This window comes from Castor canadensis, chromosome 8, assembly GCF_047511655.1.
Source record: "Castor canadensis chromosome 8, mCasCan1.hap1v2, whole genome shotgun sequence".
NCBI classification, from domain to species: Eukaryota; Metazoa; Chordata; class Mammalia; order Rodentia; family Castoridae; genus Castor; species Castor canadensis.
Genome location: NC_133393.1, coordinates 155,436,329 through 155,459,742, shown reverse-complemented (window position 1 = coordinate 155,459,742; position 23,414 = coordinate 155,436,329). Strand labels below are relative to the sequence as shown.

General features: G+C 46.2%; 1 protein-coding gene across 1 annotated transcript in view; it reads left to right on the top strand.

Annotated features, from left to right (window-relative positions):
* The window catches only part of Cerk (ceramide kinase), a 59,370-nt gene that overhangs the window by 22,107 nt on the left and 13,849 nt on the right, over window positions 1-23,414 (top strand). The window contains exons 2-6 of the mRNA XM_020179291.2: window positions 1,499-1,612; window positions 2,106-2,228; window positions 7,177-7,302; window positions 8,234-8,297; window positions 10,921-11,066. Coding sequence (XP_020034880.2) covers window positions 1,499-1,612; window positions 2,106-2,228; window positions 7,177-7,302; window positions 8,234-8,297; window positions 10,921-11,066 — 573 coding nt within the window. The remainder of the gene's footprint in view (window positions 1-1,498; window positions 1,613-2,105; window positions 2,229-7,176; window positions 7,303-8,233; window positions 8,298-10,920; window positions 11,067-23,414) is intronic.

Sequence of the window (23,414 nt, the reverse complement as noted above, 5' to 3'; positions counted from 1 at the left end):
AGGTCACAGCATAGATTCTTTTACCTGTAAGTCTCGTGACTCATTTTGTCCCTGTTACTGAACGTCTGCCACGAGCCTGGCTCTGTGGTTGGCACCTACACACAGATGGCTTCTGCCCTCCCCTGCTCCTCTGGGAAATGGACTTGGCAAGGTGGGCAGGGTGTCTGAGTGCAGTGTCACTGGTCCAGGCAGGATTGGGAGGGGCCCCTCAGAGGTGAGGTCGGCACCTCCAGAAATGGGGGAGGTTGACAAGGTGAGCTGAGAAAGGCAGAGGAGCCCTGCTGGGAGCTTTGGGGCTGGGAAGCCTGCTGGGTGCATGGGGGTCAGGACGCCCTGTCCTGTGCAGTGCTCGCCCACACCTGCAGAAGGGAAGAGAGGAACTGTGGGGGTCTCACTGGTTTTGGAGACACAGACCCTTGTGAGAAGACTGTCCTTCTGCCTGATGCCCCATTTCCACTGTCCCCAGCACATCTGCCTCAGGGCAGTAGTATTCAGAAGCCCTGCTCAGACACCACCTCCCCAGGTTCTGGTGACTTGATTTCCACAGGCAACAGCCTTAAAACTGATGCAAGATGACTAGATGTTACAGTGGGGTTTAGCTGGATTCCTGCTGGGTTTGTAGCCAACCCAGGAAAGTAGGTTATTATAATGTTCTGTGTACAGAATACACTGTAAATCCCCAAGTGCAATTCATGAAAAGGCTTGTGCAATCCAGCCTGTTCAAATGGCTGTGCAATGGCTGTGTGCAATGGCTGGTGCGTGTTCCTTCAGGATGGCTTCGTCACAATCTGCCGTTTCCCGGGGCTGTGCCCTGCCCACAACTTTCTTTTGATCTGCAGTCTCCTAATTACAGCATACCCTGGTGAGCTCTGGTCAGTCTGCCTCCTTCCTGGCCTGTTGTGTTACAGAATGTCTGGTGCTGGGCTTAGTGGTGCATGTCTATAATCCCAGCACTGGAGAGGCTGAGGCCGGGGTATGGCAAGTTCAAAGCCATCCTGTACATAATGAGCTCCTTCCCAAGAAACAAACAATGTCAGGCTATCATCCTGCATCTGATCAGACCTCTGGCGTTTACAAACCCCAGCCCCCCCCCCATTGGACCCTGACTGTCACTTGCACACTTGGTGGCCCTGGCATCTTGTGTCCTGTTAAATGTCCCCTTCCCATCTGGATCTCTGAGCCTAGACTCTGCCTTTGGGCAGAGTCCATGTCCTGTAACTCAGCACAGTGGCTGGCCTGGAAGGGTTAGCATTTGTTGTTGTGGCTCAGTAGACTTTGTGACCATTCGGCCTGCATTGGCTACTGCTGGATGAAACACCCCATCTCCAGTTAACACTGAGCCGCCTGCTGACTTAGCTCCGGGTGAAAGCGTGGTGGCCGACCCTCCTGTCTGGTTTTGGGTTTCTGATGACCGCACTGAAGCAGTGTTCAGCTTTTCAGAGTTGGCCTCTCCGTCCGTGAGTCTGCAGAGCTTGGACTTAAGCTGTGGTCTTTGCAGATGCCCGCTCGGTGCCCGTGTCAGAGATCATCACCGTGGAGGAGACGGACACTCACGGGAAACACCATGCCAGTGGCCGATGGCAGAAAATGGAAAATCCCTACGCATTCACAGGTGACAGAGCCTGGGCGTCCTCACCCATGCTTCCCTTTAGCTCCCTGAAAGTGACAGGGCAGGACATTTCCTATCACTTGTTTATCTTTATGGAATCTTCCTGTATTATTTGTTTTCTAGGATCTACTTTTAGTGAATGTTTGGGTGTTAATCTTTATTTTATGATTTTAAAATTATTATTATTAATTAACAAATTTTGGGGTTTTTTTTTTATAAGACTTGGGTCTTACTGGCCTGGGACCCGTGATGCTCCTGCCTCAGCCTCCTGAGTAGCTGGGATTACATTCTTGTGTCACCACACCCAGCCCCTCTTTATTTTATGGAATGGCTTAAAGGAGCTGAGACGTTCGTCTAATGTACGTTGAAAGTCATTAACAAGCTGCACGGGAACCCCTGGGAAGTGTGTAGTGGGGAAGCTATATGTAATGTGAATGTGAATCGGTTTTGTCACCATGGCCAGGGCCCTACCTAACAAGTGTTGGTCTCCTTGCAGTCCACTGTGTGAAACGAGCTCGACATCACCGCTGGAAGTGGGCACAGGTGACCTTCTGGAGCGCTGACGAGCAGCTGTGTCACCTGTGGCTGCAGACCCTCCGAGAGCTGCTGGAGAAGCTGAGTATGTATGGGGCTCTTAGATTTGCAGGAAGGCAGCACAGTGGTGCTGGCTCGGGACCAGTGATCCCAGAGCCATGGTGGCCATCCGGCCAGGGGAAGTGCCATCTCCACCTGCTTCTTTGTCTGCCCACCTCCCCCCTGCCACCCCAACAACCCCTGAGGCTCCTGGGCTCACTGCACTACCAGGTGGATGTGTTGGATCCATTTTGTTTCTAAACTTACTAAACAGAGGGCCAGCATAGAATAGTGGACAGTGTGTGGGCTCCACAGTCGGGCACTGGCATCGAGCTCTTGTCCCCCGCCCTGTCCCCTCCTAGCAGTGAGGCAGGCAGGTCTTTTAGCCTCTTGAAAGAACTCTTGAAAGAAACTGCAGTTTCTTTCTCTGCAAGGGGCTGTGACACCTGCTGTGACACCTGTAATCCCCACTGAAGGTGAGCGGGGATCAGCCAGGACTTGGAATGGTGTGTGCACCTGAAATGGAGCAGAAGCCTGACGGTGGTTATTCTGTGATAAGTGATGGCTTCTCTGTCATTTACTTTACACCTGAACACTGGCTCCTGTTGTTTGGTCATAACCTTGATGTCTGTTCTGACAACACAGTACAGACTTCAGCTGTAGAACAGAAGCAGTGTGTTTGGGCTCACTTTTTGCCTTTTGAGTTGATTTGGCATCTGTGTTAAAAAGTGGATTATAATGAATTCCATGCCTTGGCATCAGAGGCGCTCCTGGGCTGGAAAGTGCATTTTCTGATTATCCCTAGGGGTGGGAGGCCTTGCATTTCTGCACCTCGGTTTTATCTGTGCAGACCCCGGTTCACCACTTGAGATTCCTGCTGGAAGCCCGGCTCTTCCACATGCTCTCTGCAACAGGCTCAGTTTCTCCTGCCTTCCTCTCCATTTGTCTCTAGGCTCTTCTTCCTGCCCACACCTGTTCTCCCCTTTCTTCCCTGTATGCCAAATCTGTTGCTTTCCCAAAACTGAGTTGTTAGAGTCCAGGCTTGAGTCTGTAGGTACTGGGGTTTGAACTCAGAGCTTCACCCTTGCTAGGCAGGTGCCCTACTGCTTGAGCCATGCCTCCACCCCATAATATGTTTCGGCGGTACTGGGGACTGAAAGACTCCGCTCAAGTAGTGTGGATTTAGTATTTCTACTTGGTTCATAGATAATCCCTCGGGCTGCACGTTGGTGTAGTCTGAAAACAGCATATGATTCTATTATTTCAACTACTCTAGCTCTAGCTTCTAACTCTGTGTCTGTTTTAATGTTCCTTTAAGTAACACACAGGCACAGAGAAGCCTTTACACGCTGAGTGTGCAGCCAGGTGGGGTTCACACCCAGCAGCGTCTGACCTGGAAGCAGAACCCTGGACCCTGGGCCCTGTGGTCATTACTCCCCAGGGGTCACCACTTCCCTGACTTCTGAACCACAGAAGTCCACTGATACAGCCGGCACAGGCGCCCTGGTCCTTGGCCCTGTGTGTGAAGTCTACCTGTGTTGCGTGATCACCCATGGTTCACTCTTATGGCTGCGTGATGTGCTGTGATGTGAGTGTATGATGGTTTATTCATCTCTTTTGCTGTTGACCTCCTGTGGGCTCCCATGAACAGCAGTGTTGTGGCAGGTCATTTTGTACACCCTTGCATTTCTCTTGGGTGTCTACCTAGGCCTGAAGGCCTGCAGAGTGTGCAGGCCTCAGGTCAGGAAGATGTTTCTTCTGAAAGCTTTATTGTTTACCTTTCACACTCAGATCCACAATCCTTTTGGAACTGACCTTTGTGAATGGTGTGAAGAAAGAGATTAGGGTTCATATTTTTTAAACAGAGAAATCTGCAGGATCTGTGCCATTTATGGGAAATACTGTCTTTCCTCCTCTGTACTGTGGTGCTATTATTTTGTTTTTGGTTTTGTCTTTCTCCCAGAGACAGTGTTTTTGCTGTGTAGCCCAGGCTGGACTTGAACTCTTTGTCCTCCTGCCTCAACCTCCCAGGTGCTAGGATTATAGGGCCTGTACTGCCACTCCTGGCCTATTTTGGTTTTAATTTTTTTATTGCCGGCATATGGAGATTTTGTAGGATTCTGTATTTCACCTTGCTAAATCTACTTACTAATTCCAATAGTTAGATGATTCTTTTGGATTCTTGTTAACCATTGAGTCAGTTGTGTGGTGACTGTTCTATTTCTTCTGCTTCAGTTCTTCTCTCTTTGATTCTGTTTCTTACTTTTTTTTTTTTTTTTTTGGCAGCACTGGGGTTTGAGCTCAGGCTTCACACTTGCTAGGCAGGCGCTCTACCACTTGAGCCATTCCACCAGCCTTGTTTTTTGTGTTGAGTACCTTTCGAGATAGGGTCTCAAAGAACTATTTGCCCAGGGCTGGTTTTGAACCTTGATCCTCCTGATCTCTGAGCCACTGGCGCCTGACTCCTTTTCTTACATTTTTGCCCAGGTTTGGAACAGCAGTGCAGGCTGATAACAGTGTGCTTGTCTTAATCCTGAGTTTTAACAGAATTTTAAAAAATCAGATAAGGAAATTTTCTTCTATCCCTGGTTTTCTGAGAGTTTTATTGTTTTAAAATCATGAGTGACTTCAAGTAGTTCTCTGAGTGGCTCTACTCCCCCTGTTAGCCCTCTGCATTCCTGGATAAGCCCCTCCTGGCTGAGACGTTTGCCCACTTTTTGTTTCACTGGATTTGACTTCTGGTACTTTGACAAGGGTTCTGTATGTAGGTTCAGGGAGAAAGAGATCTGTCACTTCCTCTCTGTGACGTCTTCTCTGCTGACACCATGTCTGGTTTCGCTGTCTGGGTCGCAGTGGTTTCACACAAAGTGTTCAGGAATGTTTCTTCTTTTCTTGTTCTCTGGAAGAGACTGTTTTTCCTTAACCATGTGGAGGAACTCAGTGGTGAAACCATCCAGGCCTGGGGTTTTCTTGGTGGGGGTGGTGTTGCTAATGACTTCAGTTTCTTTACTAGATATCAAACATTCAGTTTTTTGTTTCTTCTGACATCTTTGGTAAGTTGTATTTTTTGAGAAACGTGCCATTTCATGCAAATTAACCAACCTATCAGCATGAACTTTTAATAAATCCTTTCATTTTCTTAGTGGTATTTGTAGATTCTGGAGTGGTGTTCCCTTCTCTTTCCCAATTTCTGTGACATGTGTTTTCTTCCATTTTTTTGATCAGTTGTATTAGACTTGTCAACTTGGGATGTTTTCAGAGAATAAACTGTTGGCTTTGCTGCTTATTCCATTGAGGTGCTTCCCCTGACATTTAAAGTGCACAGAGACACTTAAAGAACCATAGTGGACATTCACCTACATACCACCTGATTCTGCTAGATTTGGTTTGTCAGTCTCTGTCCATCCATCCATCCATCCATTATATTTTTTGCTGCATTTCGAAGTGACATACACAAGCAGGTTTCGCTCTTGGACACTCGATGTGCATATCATTAACTAGGGAGCAGTACCGGTTCATAATTCTGAGACTAAATTTACGTCACTTCATAAAACAATAAAATACCATGAGATGGATTTTTTTCAGTATTGGGGATTGAACCCAGGACCTTGCGCTTGCTAGACAAGTGCTCCTCCTCTGTAGAGTGACATTTCAACACGTGTTCCCATTGGCAATGTTCTGTCATTGTTATCTTTTATGACTAAAGAATGTTCCCTTGTGTGGGTGGGTGTCTTTTTCATCCCTTTGCCCATTGATTGACACTAGGGTGTCCCTCTCTGTGGCTATTGTGAATAGGGCTGTGATGGATACTGCTGTCCAGGTTTTGTGTAAGTTACCAATTTTCTTGGGCACGTACCTTCTTGTTATTTTGATCCATTAGTTAAATTTATTTATTTTGGCAGCACTGGGGTTTGAACTCCGGGCTTTATGCTTGGTAGGCAGGTGCTCTACCACTTGACCACTCTGCCGATCCTTTTTAGTGCTGGTATTTTTCAAGATTTGCCCGGGCTAGCTTCTAATGGCGATCCTCCTGATCTCTGATTCCTGGGTAGCTAGGATTACAGGTGTGAACCACTGGCACCTGGCCCAAATTTATTTGTTTACCTGGCAGAATCTTCTTGAATTGACTAAACAAAAGTGTGGAAGTTGTCAGGAGAAAGTAGGGGTGCCTCAGGCAACCCATGCATGGGCGGTTAGCTGGGTGGGGCACTGAAAACAGGCCCTGGATGCCCAGTGCGTCTCTGCCCTTTCTCTTCTCTGTCTGCCTCTGTCTGAACTTTTTCTTTCTGTCTGTGTGTCTGTCTTTCTCTCCTCATGCTTCTTTGTACATCTGTTTCCTTCTCCTTGTTCTCAGAAACCTGCTTTCTTTACATGAGCAGAACCATGCTGTAACTGCCCAGGATTGTAGGAGAGAGGGGTCCTTTTCTCGGTTGGAGTTCCGAGTTCCTGGGACCGTCCTCGTACACGGCGGATGTGCACAGGCCCTCCTCTTTTGATAGACTGTGGTTTTTCTCTTTTCATCGAGTGGAAGTCTTTATTGCTGTTCTTAAGATTTAAGGGGAGGGGGTAAAGGAGAATGATGGAGGGGGTGAAGTAACTAAGATATATCGTAAGCACTTTTGTAAATGTCACAATGTACCCCAAGTACAACAACAATAAAATAAAAAATAAATTAAAAGATTTAAAAATACATAGAGGCTGGGTATGGTGGGTCATGTCTGTAATCCCAGTTACTTGTGAGGCAGAGGTAGGAAGGTCATGGTATGAGACCAGCCTGATCAAAAAGCAAGACTCTATTTGAAAAAAATAAAAATAAAGTTAAAAAAAAAAAAAGGCTGGGGGTGTGGCTCTAGCGGTGGGAGCACCTGCCTGGGAGGCGCAGGGCGCTGAGTTCCAGCCCCAAGGCAGGCGCACGCGCACGCGCCGTAGACGCCCTGGACTCCGTCCCCAGCTGGGTTGGTTGCGCTCACGGTTTTCCCGCGGTTGTCCTGCAGCATCGAGGCCCAAGCACTTGCTGGTGTTCATCAACCCGTTCGGAGGAAAGGGCCGGGGCAAGCGGGTCTACGACCGCAAGGTGGCGCCCTTGTTCACGCTGGCCTCCATCACCACGGACATCGTCAGTAAGTACCAGCGGTCCCGGGGCCGTTTTAAACAAAGTCAGTTATTCCTGTATAGTAGGACGAGAAGAGTGCAGATGACAGGTGTCGCCTTCTTTAGCCCAGTCCCAGGTACTCAAAGAACACAGCAAGAAGGTAAAAGAAGAAAGATCATGGGCAGGAAATTCTGGCAAGAGAAGATACAAAGGCTTAATGTCTCAGAAGCGATTCCATCACAAGTGCCATTTTAAGACAAAAATGCATTCCTACATCTGCAGCACCACGTTGTCAGGGCAGTGCTGGGTGCCAGAGCCACATTCTAATTTTTTTAAGTAACCTGTATAATAAGGAGAAAGTACAACGCAGAAACCATGTTTAATCACTCCTAAAGAGATTACTTGTTGCTAATTAAGTGCTGAAAATGTCAGATCTCACTGGGCACAGTGGCTAACGCCTGTAATCTTAGCTACTTGGGAAGTGAAAATGGGGAGGATCGTGGTTGGACGTCAGCCCAAAGGCAAAAAGTTTGCAAGACCTCATCTCAACCAATGGCTGGGTGCAGGGTGGGCACCTGTCATCCCAGCTATGCAGAGGAGCTCAAACAGGAAGATCACAGTCCAGGCCAGCGGGGTGTAAAGCAAGACCCGATGTCAAAAATAAGCAATGCAGAAAGGGCTGGTCGAGTAGCTCAAGAGGTAGAGCACCTGCCTGGCAAGCGTGAGGCCATGAGTACACACTTCAGTATCACCAAAATTTTAAAAAAAGGCTCTCAGATCTTACTGTGGCTGCCTTTTCCTCAGTGAGAGGGAATTAGAAAGCTGTAAGGAGGTGTTTCCTCTAGAAGTCCCCCTGAAAACCTACTGGACCACACTGTAAAGAGTGGCTTACTTCCCTTTTGTCTTGTACGGATTCCCAGATGTCAATATAAAGTGCATGATGTGATGTTTTCCCCCAGTTACAGAACAAGCTAATCAAGCCAAGGAGGCTTTATATGAGATTAACATGGACAGCTATGACGGGTGAGTAAAACGCTTGCTTCCTCTTGACTACAACAGTCAAGTTCTGCTCATAGCTCTTGTTCTTTAGTCGCTCCCTTTCCTTAGGTTTTTTCGTAATTGTAAAAGCAAGCTTGCTTCCTGTACAGTCAGGAAAACTACACACCCGCCCCCTACTGGGCAAAGCCACTGTTTGACAGCCTGGCTTCCTGTCCAGGCTTTCACAAGACTTTTTGATTCATCTCTACAGGCACATGATCACATAAGGTTGACATGAAGTCGTTTGGTCGCTTTGATCCTGCTTTTCTGTTATATTGCAGGCAATTTCCCATGTCATTAAAGATTTCCCCAGAATATTATTTTTAATGCTCATACCAAATTCTGCTGTATGGATCGCCATAATTTTTGTAACCAGTCTCTTCCTCCTACATATTAGCTCTTTCAAATCTTTGCTCTTAAAATCCAGTAGCATTCTTGAATATACATCTCTGTGTGTATTTTTTCAGGGTTAATCCTTAGACATGAGGTTTTTTTTCTTGGTGTTGGGGATTGAGCCCAGGGCACACACTCCAACCACTGAGTTATACCCCAGCCCTGTCACTTCCACACCTTCTTACAGTGTGTCACCTGCTGTCCTTGTCAGCATGGTTGCTTCTACCTGCCAGTTTGACGTGCAAAAGTCTTTAATCTCTGAAGAAATGTGCTTATCCGAGTTTCTACAACCTTGGCCCTTTTCTTCTGTCGCTCAAGTAGTTTCAGTTATTTGTTCTTCTATGTAACAAGTAACAGGCAACCCACAGCCAGTGTCATATTTTGACAAATAGTTTCCCTAGTTCTTAAACTGGCTTTTAATTTTGCATATGGCATTTTTTACCATATTTTTCAAATTCATGTACTCAGTCTGTCTACCTCTTTCTAAACTACTCTCTGAGCTTAGAGACTCATTCTTGGTCTCCAGTGCTTGAGGGTAGACACTCTTCTTGTTGATTGCTTTGTAACCAGCTGACTTTTGGGTTTCATCTCTCTGTTCCACCTGGAGTCTTGTGAGGAATGTGCTGTTTAAGTTGAAATATGAGTTTTTAAAATCCTTATTCATTCCTTATTGAGTATATGCCAGCCTCCAGCACTGTGTGAGCGCTGAGGTTAGAGAGGAAAATAAAACAGCCCTTGCCTCAGAGTGCTGGCAGGGTGTCTTCCCTCCTGTCTGTCCCCATCACTCAGGGGAGTACGTGGGCCCCAAAGTGCAGAGAGCATTCCACACACCTCTCCCCACAGATGCCACCCTGACCTCAGCCGTGTTAGGAAGATGGTGTAATCTCCACTGCTTGCTAGGGTGTTACCCAACACAGCCACATGGCAGCCAACTGTGCCTCAAGGCACACTCCTTTCCCCAGGCATGTGGCTCCTCACTAGGAGGCCAGGTGGCCAGGCCAGTGGGGAATCCCCGAACATTTGCTGAGCAGCAAGTGCAGTCAAGGAAGATATCGGTGCACATTAAAAACCTGAGCTGTGACCCTGTCCTTGAAACCACAGCCTAGCTGGGGACAGGTGGACTCTGCATACTCTGGTGTGCAGAGTGTGGAGGGGAGGTAGTCCCAGGACCTTCCCACAGGAGCTGTGCTTTAAAGCCTGAACTTTTCAAGGTGGCTGCTGGGTAGAGACCCCAGCCGTGGAGAGTGTCCTTGCCCCTGTGCAGCCAGACATGCTGGAGAGCAGCGAGGCTCACTGATTGCTCACTTTCAGATCTAAGGGGCCCTCGTGTTGCACCCAGGTCAACTCACCCCACTCTGTGGGCAACCCTTCCACACAACCCTCCCTGCCCAAGTCCTTCAGCTATGCCTGAGCCTCCTGCTGTCAGGTTGCCCTGGGAGGTGAGCATGCCCTCTGCCTTCCCTCCATGTCACAGGAATGTGCCCAAGTCTCCCATGCATGCACACCTCTCCATCTTTCCTCTCGCCATCCGCACTAGGCAGCCCTGCCCTGCCTCCCAACAACCCAGGCTCCCTTCCTCCTCTTTTCCTGGTGTTGTCTTCTGAACCTGGCACTTATTTGGTCCCCTCTGCTCCTGTCTGCTGAGTCCTCAGGACCACACATAGGATTAGCGAGTCTGTACATGAGCAAGGCCACCCAGCTGGATCAGAAAAGAACACGCTTACGTGTGCATGTCCCCCCAGCCCGCACCCCATGTAAGTCGCCTAGCACTCACTCCCTCCAGCAGCAGAAATGCAGTCCCATAGGTCTGGTGTTGCCAAGTTAAGAGTTTGGCTTTTTGTTTTGCTTTTTTAACTTTAAAAAAAATTTTGCAGTGCTGGGGCCTGAGTCCCGGGCCTTGTGCATGCTAGACCATGCTCTGTCACTGAGCTACTCCTCCAGCTCAAATAACGGGTTTTTGGTGGGGGCCAGCCAGGGGGTGGTCACATAGGAGTTCTCTGCCGTTGCAATTCCAGCAGGAAAGTCAGTGTGTGCTGAGTCTCTTGTCTGTATAAGCAGTCTTGGTGGGCGGGCGGCAGGGAGGTACCTCAGCATCTAGAGAAGGTTTCAAGAGCTAAGTTCCCAGACACCTGCCAGGGCCCAACGCCCGAGGCCCCCAGCTGAAGGACTGCGGACTGCGTTTGGGGACCCTGACGAGTCTCTGATCTTCCCGCAGCATTGTCTGTGTCGGTGGCGATGGCATGTTCAGCGAGGTGCTGCACGGGCTGATCGGGAGGACGCAGAGGAGCGCGGGCATTGACCAGAACCATCCCAGAGCCGTGCTGGTCCCCAGCCCCCTCAGGATCGGCATCATCCCTGCAGGTACAGAGCCCGCTGGGCTCTCTGTTCTCCTCCTTAGGAAGAGTGGCGTGCACAAACCACTGTGGATGCTCAACCATTGCTTTACTCTCAGCTGAGTCACAGAATTAGGGCTAGGGGGTGGTGGCTTATCATTCCTGGTTTGTCCTTCAGGTGGGCGTGGTGGAGGGCACCTGAAATCCCAGCACTGGGGCGGCTGAGGCAGGAGAGTCCTGAGTTCAAGGCTAGCCCGGGCTAGGTATTGAAATAAAAAAAAGAACAACCGAACAAAAAAGTTACAATTTTATTCCTCTGTACGATTGCATTCTTTTGTGAGAGAGCAAATGACCAGTGGAATGAACCATGATGCGTGTTTATGGAGCTCCAGGTGCCAGGTCTGGAGGTGTGGCTCAAGTGGTAGAGCGACTCTAGAAAGTGTGAGGCCCTGAGTTCAAACCCTAGTATCACCAAACCCTAGTATCACCAAAAAAGAAGACAAAAAAGAACGAAGTCCCGTTCCCCTGAACCCTGCAGTGGACATTTGGGGATAGGGCGTGGCTGCATTCCTTGGGGTGTTTGTCAGGAAGAAGTTATTTCTAGCTGACCTGAGGGAGCTGGGAGTTGGGGCAGGCAGGGGAAGAAGGAACTCACATAGACATCCTGGGACATTAAGAGGGGATGGAGAGGGACAGGCAGTGGTAGAACCTCTCCCCCGAAGTGGGGAGAGGGGGGCTGGGCTTTGTCCTGAAGGAGTCTTCTGGCTTGGTGTATTTATTAATGCTTTCTAGGAAGCACCTCGTTCTTACAGAAATCAGCGAAATGGCTAACCTTGACTGCTAACTCCATCAGATTGAGAAGCTTACCTGTGTGTCTGTGAGGGTTCCAGAGAAGTTGGAGTAAGGCCACCATCCCACAGGCTGGTGGCCTGGATGAATGAAAGGGGAAAGAGGAGGAAGCTGGCTAATCTCTGTCCCTGCTTCCTGCCTGCTTTGTGAGCTGCTCTACTTTGCCACACCCTCCCCAGAGGGACTGAAACTTCTGAACATGCGACAGAGGAAATCCTTCTTCCCTTAAGTTGTCTTGCTCTTCAGGTATTTTGTCACAGAGACAAAAAACTGACACCAGCAGTGTGAAGTGCTGGTTCTAGCTTTGGGAACAGCAGGGGGAGGCAGCACTTCCTCGTCCTCCTCGCCTGTGCTCAGATGCTTGTGTGCCCAGCCAGGCGGTGCTCCAGAGTGAGCTCTCCTGTCCTGCCTCTGTTAGTACTAGCTCTTATCCCAAACATTCTGACAGGGACATCACCTTTAAACGTACTCCATGAACCTGGTTAGTGACAGATCTTGTGAGTGAGGCAGCCGGTTAGCTGTCCCTGTGGATGGTGGCCTTAAGGGTGTTCTCAGACAAGTACTGGATACAGAGGTCTGTGGTAGTGTCATAGCTTCGAGTGGGTAATAACTGTCAGCAGACAGTGGACAATACCGTGGCTTTAACTATATGTTGAAGGTTGTAACCTGCCTAAGATCCTGGCCCTGTAGCTCTGGGGAAAGTCTTGATGGAATAGGTGCATACACAGAGAGTGCCATCACTTGTGGGGCTCAGAGTGTGCTCTTGACCTAGTGAGCATGCTAACGGCAGACCCCAGCCTGTGCCATGAGGGCTGGGAGAGTCCCAGGGAAGACCCCAGTTCTCTAGCCAAGGGTGTCGAGCCCTTGGTGATGGCAGATCTGTTACAATTAATCCAGTGATCACCAGAGATCACGGCAGAGCCTCTGACTGATTTTCCCTCTCCCTTCCAAGGCTCCTGAGCCTGTCAGTTCACACAGGCGCTAGGAGTGTGAGTGGTCAGAGGGCTTCTGACCTGGGGAGAAGAGCTGTCTAGGTGGAGGCGTTGGGCTCTGGGCTCTCTCTGATGTCTCTGCCACAGCATGGTGGCAGGAGCTCAGCCTTCACTGCAGTGTCCCTGGTGAGGCACCCTGCCCAGGAAGGCCTTCAGGTGGCTGTTGAATGGCTAACACTTGCACATCTGTGCAAGTGTGGGTCTGCGTGCTCCACATTCATGTACACTCACACTCCAGGGTCCAGCCATTTGTCTTGCTGACTAGTGCTCCTTCCTGGGGAGTTCTGATTCTTTGAGTGACCCAGACGCTGGTCCATGTCACCCTGAAGACAACAAGCACCTTCCACTGCTTGGCCCCCTCACCCCACCCTCCATGCAGAGCTCCTGGACATTTCCAGAGTGGGGCATCTCCGGGTCCACATGGTTGTCCCATAAAGGCCACATCCACTTGGACCACCTACGGGGTATGGGGGTGGCCACCCCCCATGCAGGTTGTCTGTGTTTAGCTTTAATCCAGTCTGGTAGGCTGCTATCTTCTTCACAATCTTTATTGGTGGCTCATTTTTCCAGAAACAGAGCTGCCTTTCCAGGCCGCTTGCTGTTTGTGTTTTATGCTTTGAGCACTTTCTTGGGTGGGGGGGGCACTGCTTCTCTCTAATTGGTCTCAATGTTATTTACTTGTTACTTACCCCCGGTGGGCTGTATGCTTTGCAACTCGTTTTCCAACTTAGGTTTTGTGTTTTAACTTTGAATGTGGTGTGCTCTGGACCACGTGGATTTCATTTTTCTGTACTCTCATGTTTTCTATTTATGGTCTCATTCACAAGAAACTCACCTCTGTTCACTGCTGACGGCAGTGCCAGTACCTAAAATCCCAAACTACTAAAATTTGAAAAGAGCCTGAGCTGGGTGCTCACTGATGGCCACGCCTGTAATCCCAGCTACTTGGGAGGCTGAGAGCAGGAGGATTGTGGTTTGTGGCCAGTTGGGCAAAAAGTCAGGGAGGCCGTATCTCAACCAATAGCTGGATGCATGGGACACACCTGTCATCCCAAGCTACACGGGAGGCTAAGATCAGGAGGATTGAGGTTCTAGGCAAAAAAACAGTTCGTGAGACCCCCACCTCAATGGGAAAAATCTGGGCATCCTGTCATCTTAGCAACAGAAGGCACCTGTGAGCACTGATTAGCTGCTGGCTGGAGAGCAACCCTGTAGTTCACGATGCCGCGGGCCCCTGGGTTACCCACCCCCAGGTGTGCGTGCAGTCACTGTGAACGTGGATCACTCTTTGAGCTTGCGCTTCAGAGCCAAGATCATGGCGATTGGCAGCCTTCCTTTCACCTGAGCCAGCAAGGTGGCAGGTGAGAGCCCTCAGAGCCACACACAGCCTCGTCGCACAGAGGAGTGTCAGACCAGTACAGGGATGTGAACTGTCTATCCTCAGATTAAAATTTTTTTATTTTCTTTTATTATTCATATGTGCATACAAGGCTTGGGTCATTTCTCCCCTCTGCCCCCACCCCCTCCCTTACCACCCACTCCACCTCCTCCCTCTCCCCTCTACCCCCTCAATACCCAGTAGAAACTATTTTGCCCTTATTTCTAATTTTGTTGAAGAGAGAGTATAAGCAATAATAGGAAGGGACAAGGGTTTTTGCTGGTTGAGATAAGGATAGCTATACAGGGAGTTGACTCATTATTTTCCTGTGCATGTGTGTTACCTTCTAGGTTAATTCTTTTTGATCTCACCTTTTCTCTGGTTTCTGGTCCCTTCTCCTATTGGCCTCAGTTGCTTTTAAGGTATCTGCTTTAGTTTCTCTGTGTTGAGGGCAACAAATGCTAGCTAGTTTTTTAGGTGTTTTACCTATCCTCACACCTCCCTTGTGTGCTCTCCCTTTTATCTTGTGCTCAAAGTCCAGTCCCCTTGTTGTGTTTGCCCTTGATCTAATGTCCACATATGAGGGAGAACATACGATTTTTGGTCTTTTGGGCCAGGCTAACCTCACTCAGAATGATGTTCTCCAATTCCATCCATTTACCAGCGAATGATAACATTTCGTTCTTCTTCATGGCTGCATAAAATTCCATTGTGTATAGATACCACATTTTCTTGACCCATTCGTCAGTGGTGGGGCATCTTGGCTGTTTCCATAACTTGGCTATTGTGAATAGTGCCACAATAAACATGGGTGTGCAGGTGCCTCTGGAGTAATCTGTGTCACAGTCTTTTGGGTATATCCCCAAGAGTGGTATTGCTGGGTCAAATAGTAGATCAATGTCTAGCTTTTTAAGTAGCCTCCAAATTTTTTTCCAGAATGGTTGTACTAGTCTACATTCCCACCAGCAGTGTAAGAGGGTTCCTTTTTCCCCACATCCTCGCCAACACCTGTTGTTGGTGGTGTTGCTAATGATGGCTGTTCTAACAGGGGTGAGGTGGAATCTTAGTGTGGTTTTAATTTGCATTTCCTTTATTGCTAGAGATGGTGAGCATTTTTTCATGTGTTTTTTGGCCATTTGAATTTCTTCTTTTGAGAAAGTTCTGTTTAGTTCACTTGCCCATTTCTTTATTGGTTCATTAGTTTTGGGAGAATTTAGTTTTTTAAGTTCCCTATATATTCTGGTTATCAGTCCTTTGTCTGATGTGTAGCTGGCAAATATTTTCTCCCACTCTGTTGGTGTTCTCTTCAGTTTAGAGACCATTTCTTTTGATGACCAGAAGCTTTTTAGTTTTATGAGGTCCCATTTATCTATGCTGTCTCTTAGTTGCTGTGCTGCTGGGGTTCCATTGAGAAAGTTCTTACCTATACCTACTAACCCCAGAGTATTTCCTACTCTTTCCTATATCAAACTTTAATGTTTGTGGTCTGATATTAAGATCCTTGATCCATTTTGAGTTAATCTTGGTATAGGGTGATATACATGGATCTAGTTTCAGTTTTTTGCACACTGCTAACCAGTTTTCCCAGCAGTTTTTGTTGAAGAGGCTGTTTTTTCTCCATCGTATATTTTTAGCGCCTTTGTCAAAGACAAGTTGGTTATAGTTGTGTGGCTTCATATCTGGGTCCTCTATTCTGTTCCACTGGTCTTCATGTCTGTTTTTGTGCCAGTACCATGCTGTTTTTATTGTTATTACTTTGTAATATAGTTTGAAGTCAGGTATTGTGACACCTCCACCATTGTTCTTTTGACTGATTATTGCCTTGGCTATTCGTGGCCTCTTGTGTTTCCATATAAATTTCACGGTAGATTTTTCAATCTCTTTAATGAATGTCATTGGAATTTTGATGGGAATTGCATTAAACATGTAGATTACTTTTGGGAGTATCGACATTTTTACTTTGTTGATTCTACCAATCCATGAGCATGGGAGATCTCTCCACTTTCTATAGTCTTCCTCAATCTCTTTCTTAAGAAGTGTATAGTTTTCCTTGTAGAGGTCTTTCACATCTTTTGTTAGGTTTACACCTAGGTATTTGATTTTTTTTTGAGGCTATTGTAAATGGAATTGTTTTCATATATTCTTTCTCAGTTTCTTTATTATTAGTGTATAGAAATGCTAATGATTTTTCTATGTTGATTTTATATCCTGCTACCTTGCTATAGCTATTGATGGTGTCTAGAAGCTTCTGAGTAGAGTTTTTTGGGTCTTTAAGGTATAGGATCATGTCGTCTGCAAACAGGGATATTTTGACAGTTTCTTTACCTATTTGTATTCCTTTTATTCCTTCTTCTTGCCTAATTGCTCTGGCTAGGAATTCCAGTACTATGTTGAATAGGAGTGGAGATAGTGGGCATCCTTGTCTGGTTCCTGATTTTAGAGGGAATGGTTTCAGTTTTTCTCCATTAAGTACAATGCTGGCTGTAGGTTTGTCATATATAAAAGACATATATTAAAAAGATCTTTCAGTCTTTTTAATATATGCACTCATGGCTATAAACTTTCCTCTCAGGGCTGCCTTAGCTGTGTCCCATAGGTTCCGGTAGGTTGTGTTTTCATTTTCATTGACTTCCAGGAACTTTTTAATTTCCTGGAAGGAACTTTTTAATTTCCTTCTATTCCTAGTTTTCTTAGAGCTTTTATCATGAAATGGTGTTGGATCTTATCAAAGGCTTTTTCTGCATCTATTGAGATGATCAAGTGGTTTTTGTCTTTGCTTCTGTTAATGTGGTTTATTATGTTTATTGATTTTCGTATGTTGAACCACCCCTGCATCCCTGGGATGAAGCCTACTTGGTCATGGTGAATGATCTTTTTGATGTGTTGTTGAATTTGGTTTGCCATTATTTTGTTGAGGATTTTTGTGCAATGTTCATTAAGGAGATTGGCCTATAGTTCTCCCTTTTGGAGGTGTCTTTGCCTGGTTTTGGGATAAGTGTAATACTGGCTTCATAAAACGTGTTTGGCAGTTTTCCTTCCCTTTCTATTTCATGAAACAGTTTAAGGAGGGTTGGTATTAGTTCTTCTTTAAAGGTCTGATAGAATTCAGCAGAGAATCCATCAGGTCCTGGACTTTTCTTTTTGGGGAGACTCTTGATTGCTACTTCAATTTCATTTTGTGTTATAGATCTATTCAGGTGATTAATTTCCTCTTGGTTCAGTTTTGGATGATCATATGTATCTAGAAATCTGTCCATTTCTTTAAGATTTTCAAATTTATTTGAATATAGGTTCTCGAAGTAGTCTCTGATGATTTCCTGGACTTTCATGGTGTTTGTTCTTATGTCCCATTTTGCATTCCTGATTCTACTAATTTGGGTTTTTTCTCTCCTCATTTTAGTCAGGTTTGCCAGGGGTCTATCGATCTTGTTTATTTTTTCAAAGAACCAACTTTTTGTTTCATTAATTCTTTGTATGGTTTTTTTGGTTTCTATTTCGTTGATTTCAGCTCTTATTTTTATTATTTATCTCCTTCTATTTGTTTTGGGATTTGCTTGTTATTTTTTTGTAGGAGTTTGAGATGTATCATTAGGTCATTGATTTGGGATCTTTCAGTCTTTTTAATATATGCACTCATGGCTATAAACTTTCCTCTCAGGGCTGCCTTAGCTGTGTCCCATAGGTTCCGGTAGGTTGTGTTTTCATTTTCATTGACTTCCAGGAACTTTTTAATTTCCTCTTTTACTTCATCGATGATCCATTCTTCATTAAGTAATGAGTTATTTAGTTTCCAGCTGTTTGCATGTTTTTTGTCTTTACTTTTGTTGTTGAGTTCTAGTTTTATTGCATTGTGATCAGGTAATATGCACGGTATAATTTCTATTTTCTTATATTTGCTGAGGCTTGATTTGTGCCCTAGGATATGATCTATTTTGGAGAAGGTTCCATGGGCTGCTGAGAAGAATGTACATTGTGTAGAAGTTGGATGAAATGTTCTGTAGACATCAACTAGGTCCATTTGATCTATTGCATATTTTAGATCTTGGATTTCTTTATTGATTTTTTGTTTGGATGACCTATCTATTGATGATAATGGGGTGTTAAATTCTCCCACAACCACTGTGTTGGCATTTATATATGCTTTTAGGTCTTTCAGGGTATGTTTGATGAAATTGGGTGCGTTGACATTAGGTGCATACAGGTTCATAATTATTTTTTCCTTTTGGTCTATTTCCCCTTCTATTAGTATGGAATGTCCTCCTTTATCTCTTTTGATCAATGTAGGTTTGAAGTCTACTTTGTCAGAGATAAGTATTGCTACTCCTGCCTGTTTTCAGGGGCTGTTGGCTTGGTAAATCTTCTTCCAGCCTTTCATCCTAAGCCTATGCTTATTTCTGTCGGTGAGATAGGTCTCCTGTAAGCAACAAATTGTTGGATCTTCCTTTTTAATCCATTTCGTCATCAGTGCCTTTTGATGGGTGAATTAAGTCCATTAACATTAAGTGTTAGTACTGATAGGTATGTGGTGATTCCTGCCATTTAGTTGTCTTAGTTGTTTGAAGGTTTGATTGTGTGTACCTAACTTGATGTTACTCTCTACTGTCTTGCTTTTTCTTTTCCTGTGGTTTGGTGCTTGCCTGTCTTTTCATGGTTAAGTTGGGTGTCACTTTCTGTGTGCAGAATCCCTTGAAGAATCCTTTGTAGTGGTGGCTTTGTGGTCACATATTGTTTTAGTTTCTGCTTATCACGGAAGACTTTTATTGCTCCATCTATTTTGAATGATAGTTTTGCTGGGTAGAGTGTCCTGGGGTCGAAGTTATTTTCATTCAGTGCCCGGAAGATCTCACCCCACGCTCTTCTTGCTTTTAATGTCTCTGTTGAGAAGTCTGCTGTGATTTTGATGGATTTACCTTTGTATGTTACTTGTTTTTTCTCTCTTACAGCCTTCAATATTCTTTCCCTAGTTTCTGAACTTGTTGTTTTAATGATGATATGTTGTGGAGTAGTTCTATTTTGATCTGGTCTGTTTGGTGTCCTGGAGGTCTCTTGCATCTGTATGGGAATATCTTTCTCTAGATTTGGGAAATTTTCTGTTATTATTTTGTTGAATATATTACGCATTCCCTTCGCTTGCTCCTCTTCTCCTTCTTCGATGCCCATAATTCTCAAGTTTGGTCTTTTGATGGAGTCGGTGAGTTCTTGCATTTTCTTTTCACAGGTCTTGAGTTGTTTAATTAATAGTTCTTCGGTTTTTCCTTTAATTACCATTTCATCTTCAAGTTCTGAGATTCTGTCTTCTGTTTGTTCTATTCTGCTGGATTGGCCTTCCGTTTTGTTTTGCAGTTCTGTTTCGTTCTTTTTTCTGAGGTTTTCCATATCCTGGCAGTTTTCTTCTTTAATGTTGTCTATTTTTGTCCTGAGTTCATTTATCCGTTTATTCATTGTGTTCTCTCTTTCACTTTGGTGTTTATACAGTGCTTCTATGGTTTCCTTTATTTCTTCTTTTGCTTTTTCAAATTCTCTATTTTTATTGTCTTGGAATTTCTTGAGTGTCTCCTGTACATTTTGGTTGACCCTATCCAGTATCATCTCTATAAAATTCTCATTGAGTACCTGTAGTATGTCTTCTTTTAAATTATTCTTGTGGGCTTCATTGGGTCCTTTGGCATAGTTTATCTTCATTTTGTTGGAGTCTGGATCTGAGTATCTGTTTTCTTCATTCCCCTCTGGTTCCTGTACTAATTTTTTGCTGTGGGGAAACTTGTTTCCCTGTTTTTTCTGTCTTCCCATCATTGTCTTTGGTGTTGTTACTGTCCCTGTACTGTGTGCAATTAAGTATTTTCTAGTTTGTAATAATAACAATGGTAATATTTAGAATGGAAGGGTGAGCTGAGATGGAAAGCAAGAAGTTAAAGAAAGGGGGAAAACAAATACACAGACTGGAGGGAGAAAACAGAACAAGGTATCAGACAAGAAGGTTTCAAAGGTATAAACAGGGAGCTTTAGTGTACTAATTGACAGTAAGCTGAACAGACATTAGAGGGACAGAGATAGGATTGAAAATCAAAAATAAAAAAAATTAAGATAGGAATAAAAATAAAAAATAAGTAAATGAAAGAATATCTATATATTAAAAATGAATTAAAATAAAATGGAAAATAGAAAATTTAAAAAAAAAATCAAAAAACCCTCCAAGTTCAAATGCAATGAAGTTTCAGTCTTAATAATTTTGGTGTCCATCTCAGTCTCCAATCCTGGAGATGGTGCCTCAGATGTTGTTCTGTAGTTGTCTCATCAAAGGGGACGCATAAAGTAGAACAAAACTACACACACACACACACACACACACACACACACACACAAACCCCACCAAGTGTCACAAGTTCAAATGCAATACAGTTTCAGTAAGTTTTTCAGCATACAGGTGTAGTTCAGTTGTTTTCTCATCAAGGGTAGGGAGAAAAAGAAAAAAAAGAAAAAAGAGTCTGGAGACAGTTCTGAGAATGGTATCTGCAGCTGTGGCTCACCTGCCCGCTGCTGTCAGCCTGCTGTTGCTGGCGGCTTTATTTATGCAGATCTCTGGGGTGAGCTTAGCTCTCACCTGGCCCTGCAGGCCTTGTTTGCTCAGAGTTCTCCTGTGCGGGAGCCTCTGCTACAAGCTTTCCCCTTTCCAAGCACACTGGGAAAGGTGACGCTGCACCTGCGTTGTCAGGCCTGCGTGTTTATTTACAGTTCATGTGGGAAGTGGGTCTTCCCCCCTCTCCTGTGGAGTTTTCCTCCCACCGCCACTTTCACAAGCTTTCCTGCTCCTGATTACTGGGCGGTGGTGCTGCTCCTGCCAGCCGCCATGTTTGTTTACAGTTCAGTGGGAAGTGGGTCTTCCCTCCTGTCCTGTGGAGTTTTCCTCCGCAGCCACTCTCACAGGCTTTCCTGCTCCTGGTTGCTGGGCGTGCATCCCCACTCCCGCCAGAGCCTCTCCGGCCCGCCCGGCTTGTTTATTTACAGTCCCCGGAAGGGTTCCCTTCCCCTAATCTTCGGTGCTCAGTGCGCCCCACCCTCTTTCCCGTGTGTCTTTATTGTTCTTATTGCTTATTAGTCAGTTTCTCTTTTTTTCCCCGGGTGGGGGTCGGTTTGTCCAGGGGGCTATGCTGCTCTGGCCCAGGCTTGTCTGTGGGAGTACCATGGTACCGCGAAGCTCACCTGGTCTTCCCAAGCCGTCTGGGCGCGGGTGACTGGCGGCCCGGGAGCCCTCCTTGTTTCTCCGTTTAACGTGAAGTGGAGATTCTCTGCACCGGCTGGAGGTGTGGAGGGGTCAAAGTTATGCCTCTTCTCAGTGATTATGCCTGCAAAGTGTGTCTCCAGCGTCTCTCCAAGATCCTCAGATTAAAATTTGAAGTGGTGGCTTTGTGTGACCTCTTCTGGATCCAGCTGGTTCAAAAGTATGCAAAACCAAATCTGGGATGCGATGCTGCCTTTCATTTCATTTATGGCACAGAATTAGTTTCTTTGATGGAATAGGTCCACGGAGTTGACTCTGTCCTGGTTCGGGCCCATTCTGACCTGGCCTCGATTGGTGCCACTGGAGGCAGGGATGAGCACCCCGCAGGTCAGGGTGAGTGCAGTGTTGAGGGACTACGGGGCTCTGAGGACCTTGGGGTCAGGGAGGCTTCTTGACCCTGGCCATTACTCCCTGGTATGGGTGGACAAGGCAATCAGGTTACAAATCAGGCTACTAGACAGCGAGAGATGGTCGCGTCCGGCCAGTGTCTGGGTGGCAAGGCTTCTGGTCCACCAGGCAGAAAGGATGGTGCTGGATCAGGACAGCAGCTGGGCCAGCTTTGTTGGGAAAGCAGAAGCAATGAAGGATGAAGACGCCTCCAGAAGTCAGAAGAGTCAGGTCCAAGCTGGATGGAGAGGTTGACTGTCTACGAGGGCTCAGTGACAGAGTGGGTCCTGAACAGGGAAGGGCACAGAGATGCCCAGGTTTCTGGGAAACTGGAGACCTGTTGGAAGTGTGTTCTCCATGGCTCGGTTTGCTCCTCCACAAAACCCTGGACCTATTAGAAGACTCAGTTTACCTGCCATATTCATTGCCTCAGGACCAGGTGACATAGAGTGAATTTGTGTCTAATCCAGGGCAAGCACCATGAAGTCTTTTGGTGTACCTTCAGAATCCAAGCACACCTGCTAGTTTGATAAGGAAGTGCTTATAGTTACTTCCTGTCAGAGGGACATTGATATTCCAGAGACCTGGGCCATGCTCATCCCAAGCCCCTGGAGTTGCCAGGCGTGGTGGTACGCAGCTGTAATTCCAGCTATACAGGAAGCTGAGACAGGAGGATTGAGATGAGAGTTCAAGGCCAGCCTGGGCAACACAGTGAGACCTCATCTCAAAAATAAATGAAAGTACAGATTCTTAAGACCTAGAGCCACCCAAAAGTTTGCTGGTGCTCTAGCCCTTACCTTGCATCAATTAGGGACTTTCTTTTTTGTCGTGACCATAGATGTTTGAGGTTGCAAAATGATAATGTGGCAAACGGAACTACTTGCTTTTCCCCAGCACAAAGCCCGCCCTGAAGTTCCTATAGAAGATCTTCTATTTGCTATAATATTTGGGTGACACAGAGTGTCTACTCCAAGACAGACCAGAAACGGAGGACCTTCAGAAGCCTTGGGTTTATAGGACGGGGAGCAGGGTGAAACCAAATGCACGGATTTCTGCTGATGACACAACTACTGAACACACGTCTCGGCTGACTGCGCGGAGGGCGATTGGGGTCTGGGTGGCTTTTGTTCTGTGGGATGGTTTGTGAAGAGGGTTGGCCATGCACCAGGCAGCGAGGCAGCCGGCTGGGTGGAAGTGACAAGATGTCCTCGAAATGCACTGGAGCCTCTCAGGGGCCTGGGCGAGTGACTCGCAGCTCTCTTGGAGCCGGTTCTCTCAGCAGTGCTGATATCAGGTATGAGGCTGAAGGTGGGAGGTAGGCTGAGACCACCTAAATTTTCTTAGATACTGCTGATTACACTTTGGGAGTCACTGACTGCTATGATCTTAACTGTTCACTGAAAAAATTTTATTTCTGGATTTTTTTGTGGGGACAGGGCCTTGCACTTGATTGCTTTACTATTTCAGCCATAGCCGCATTCCTCCCCCTCT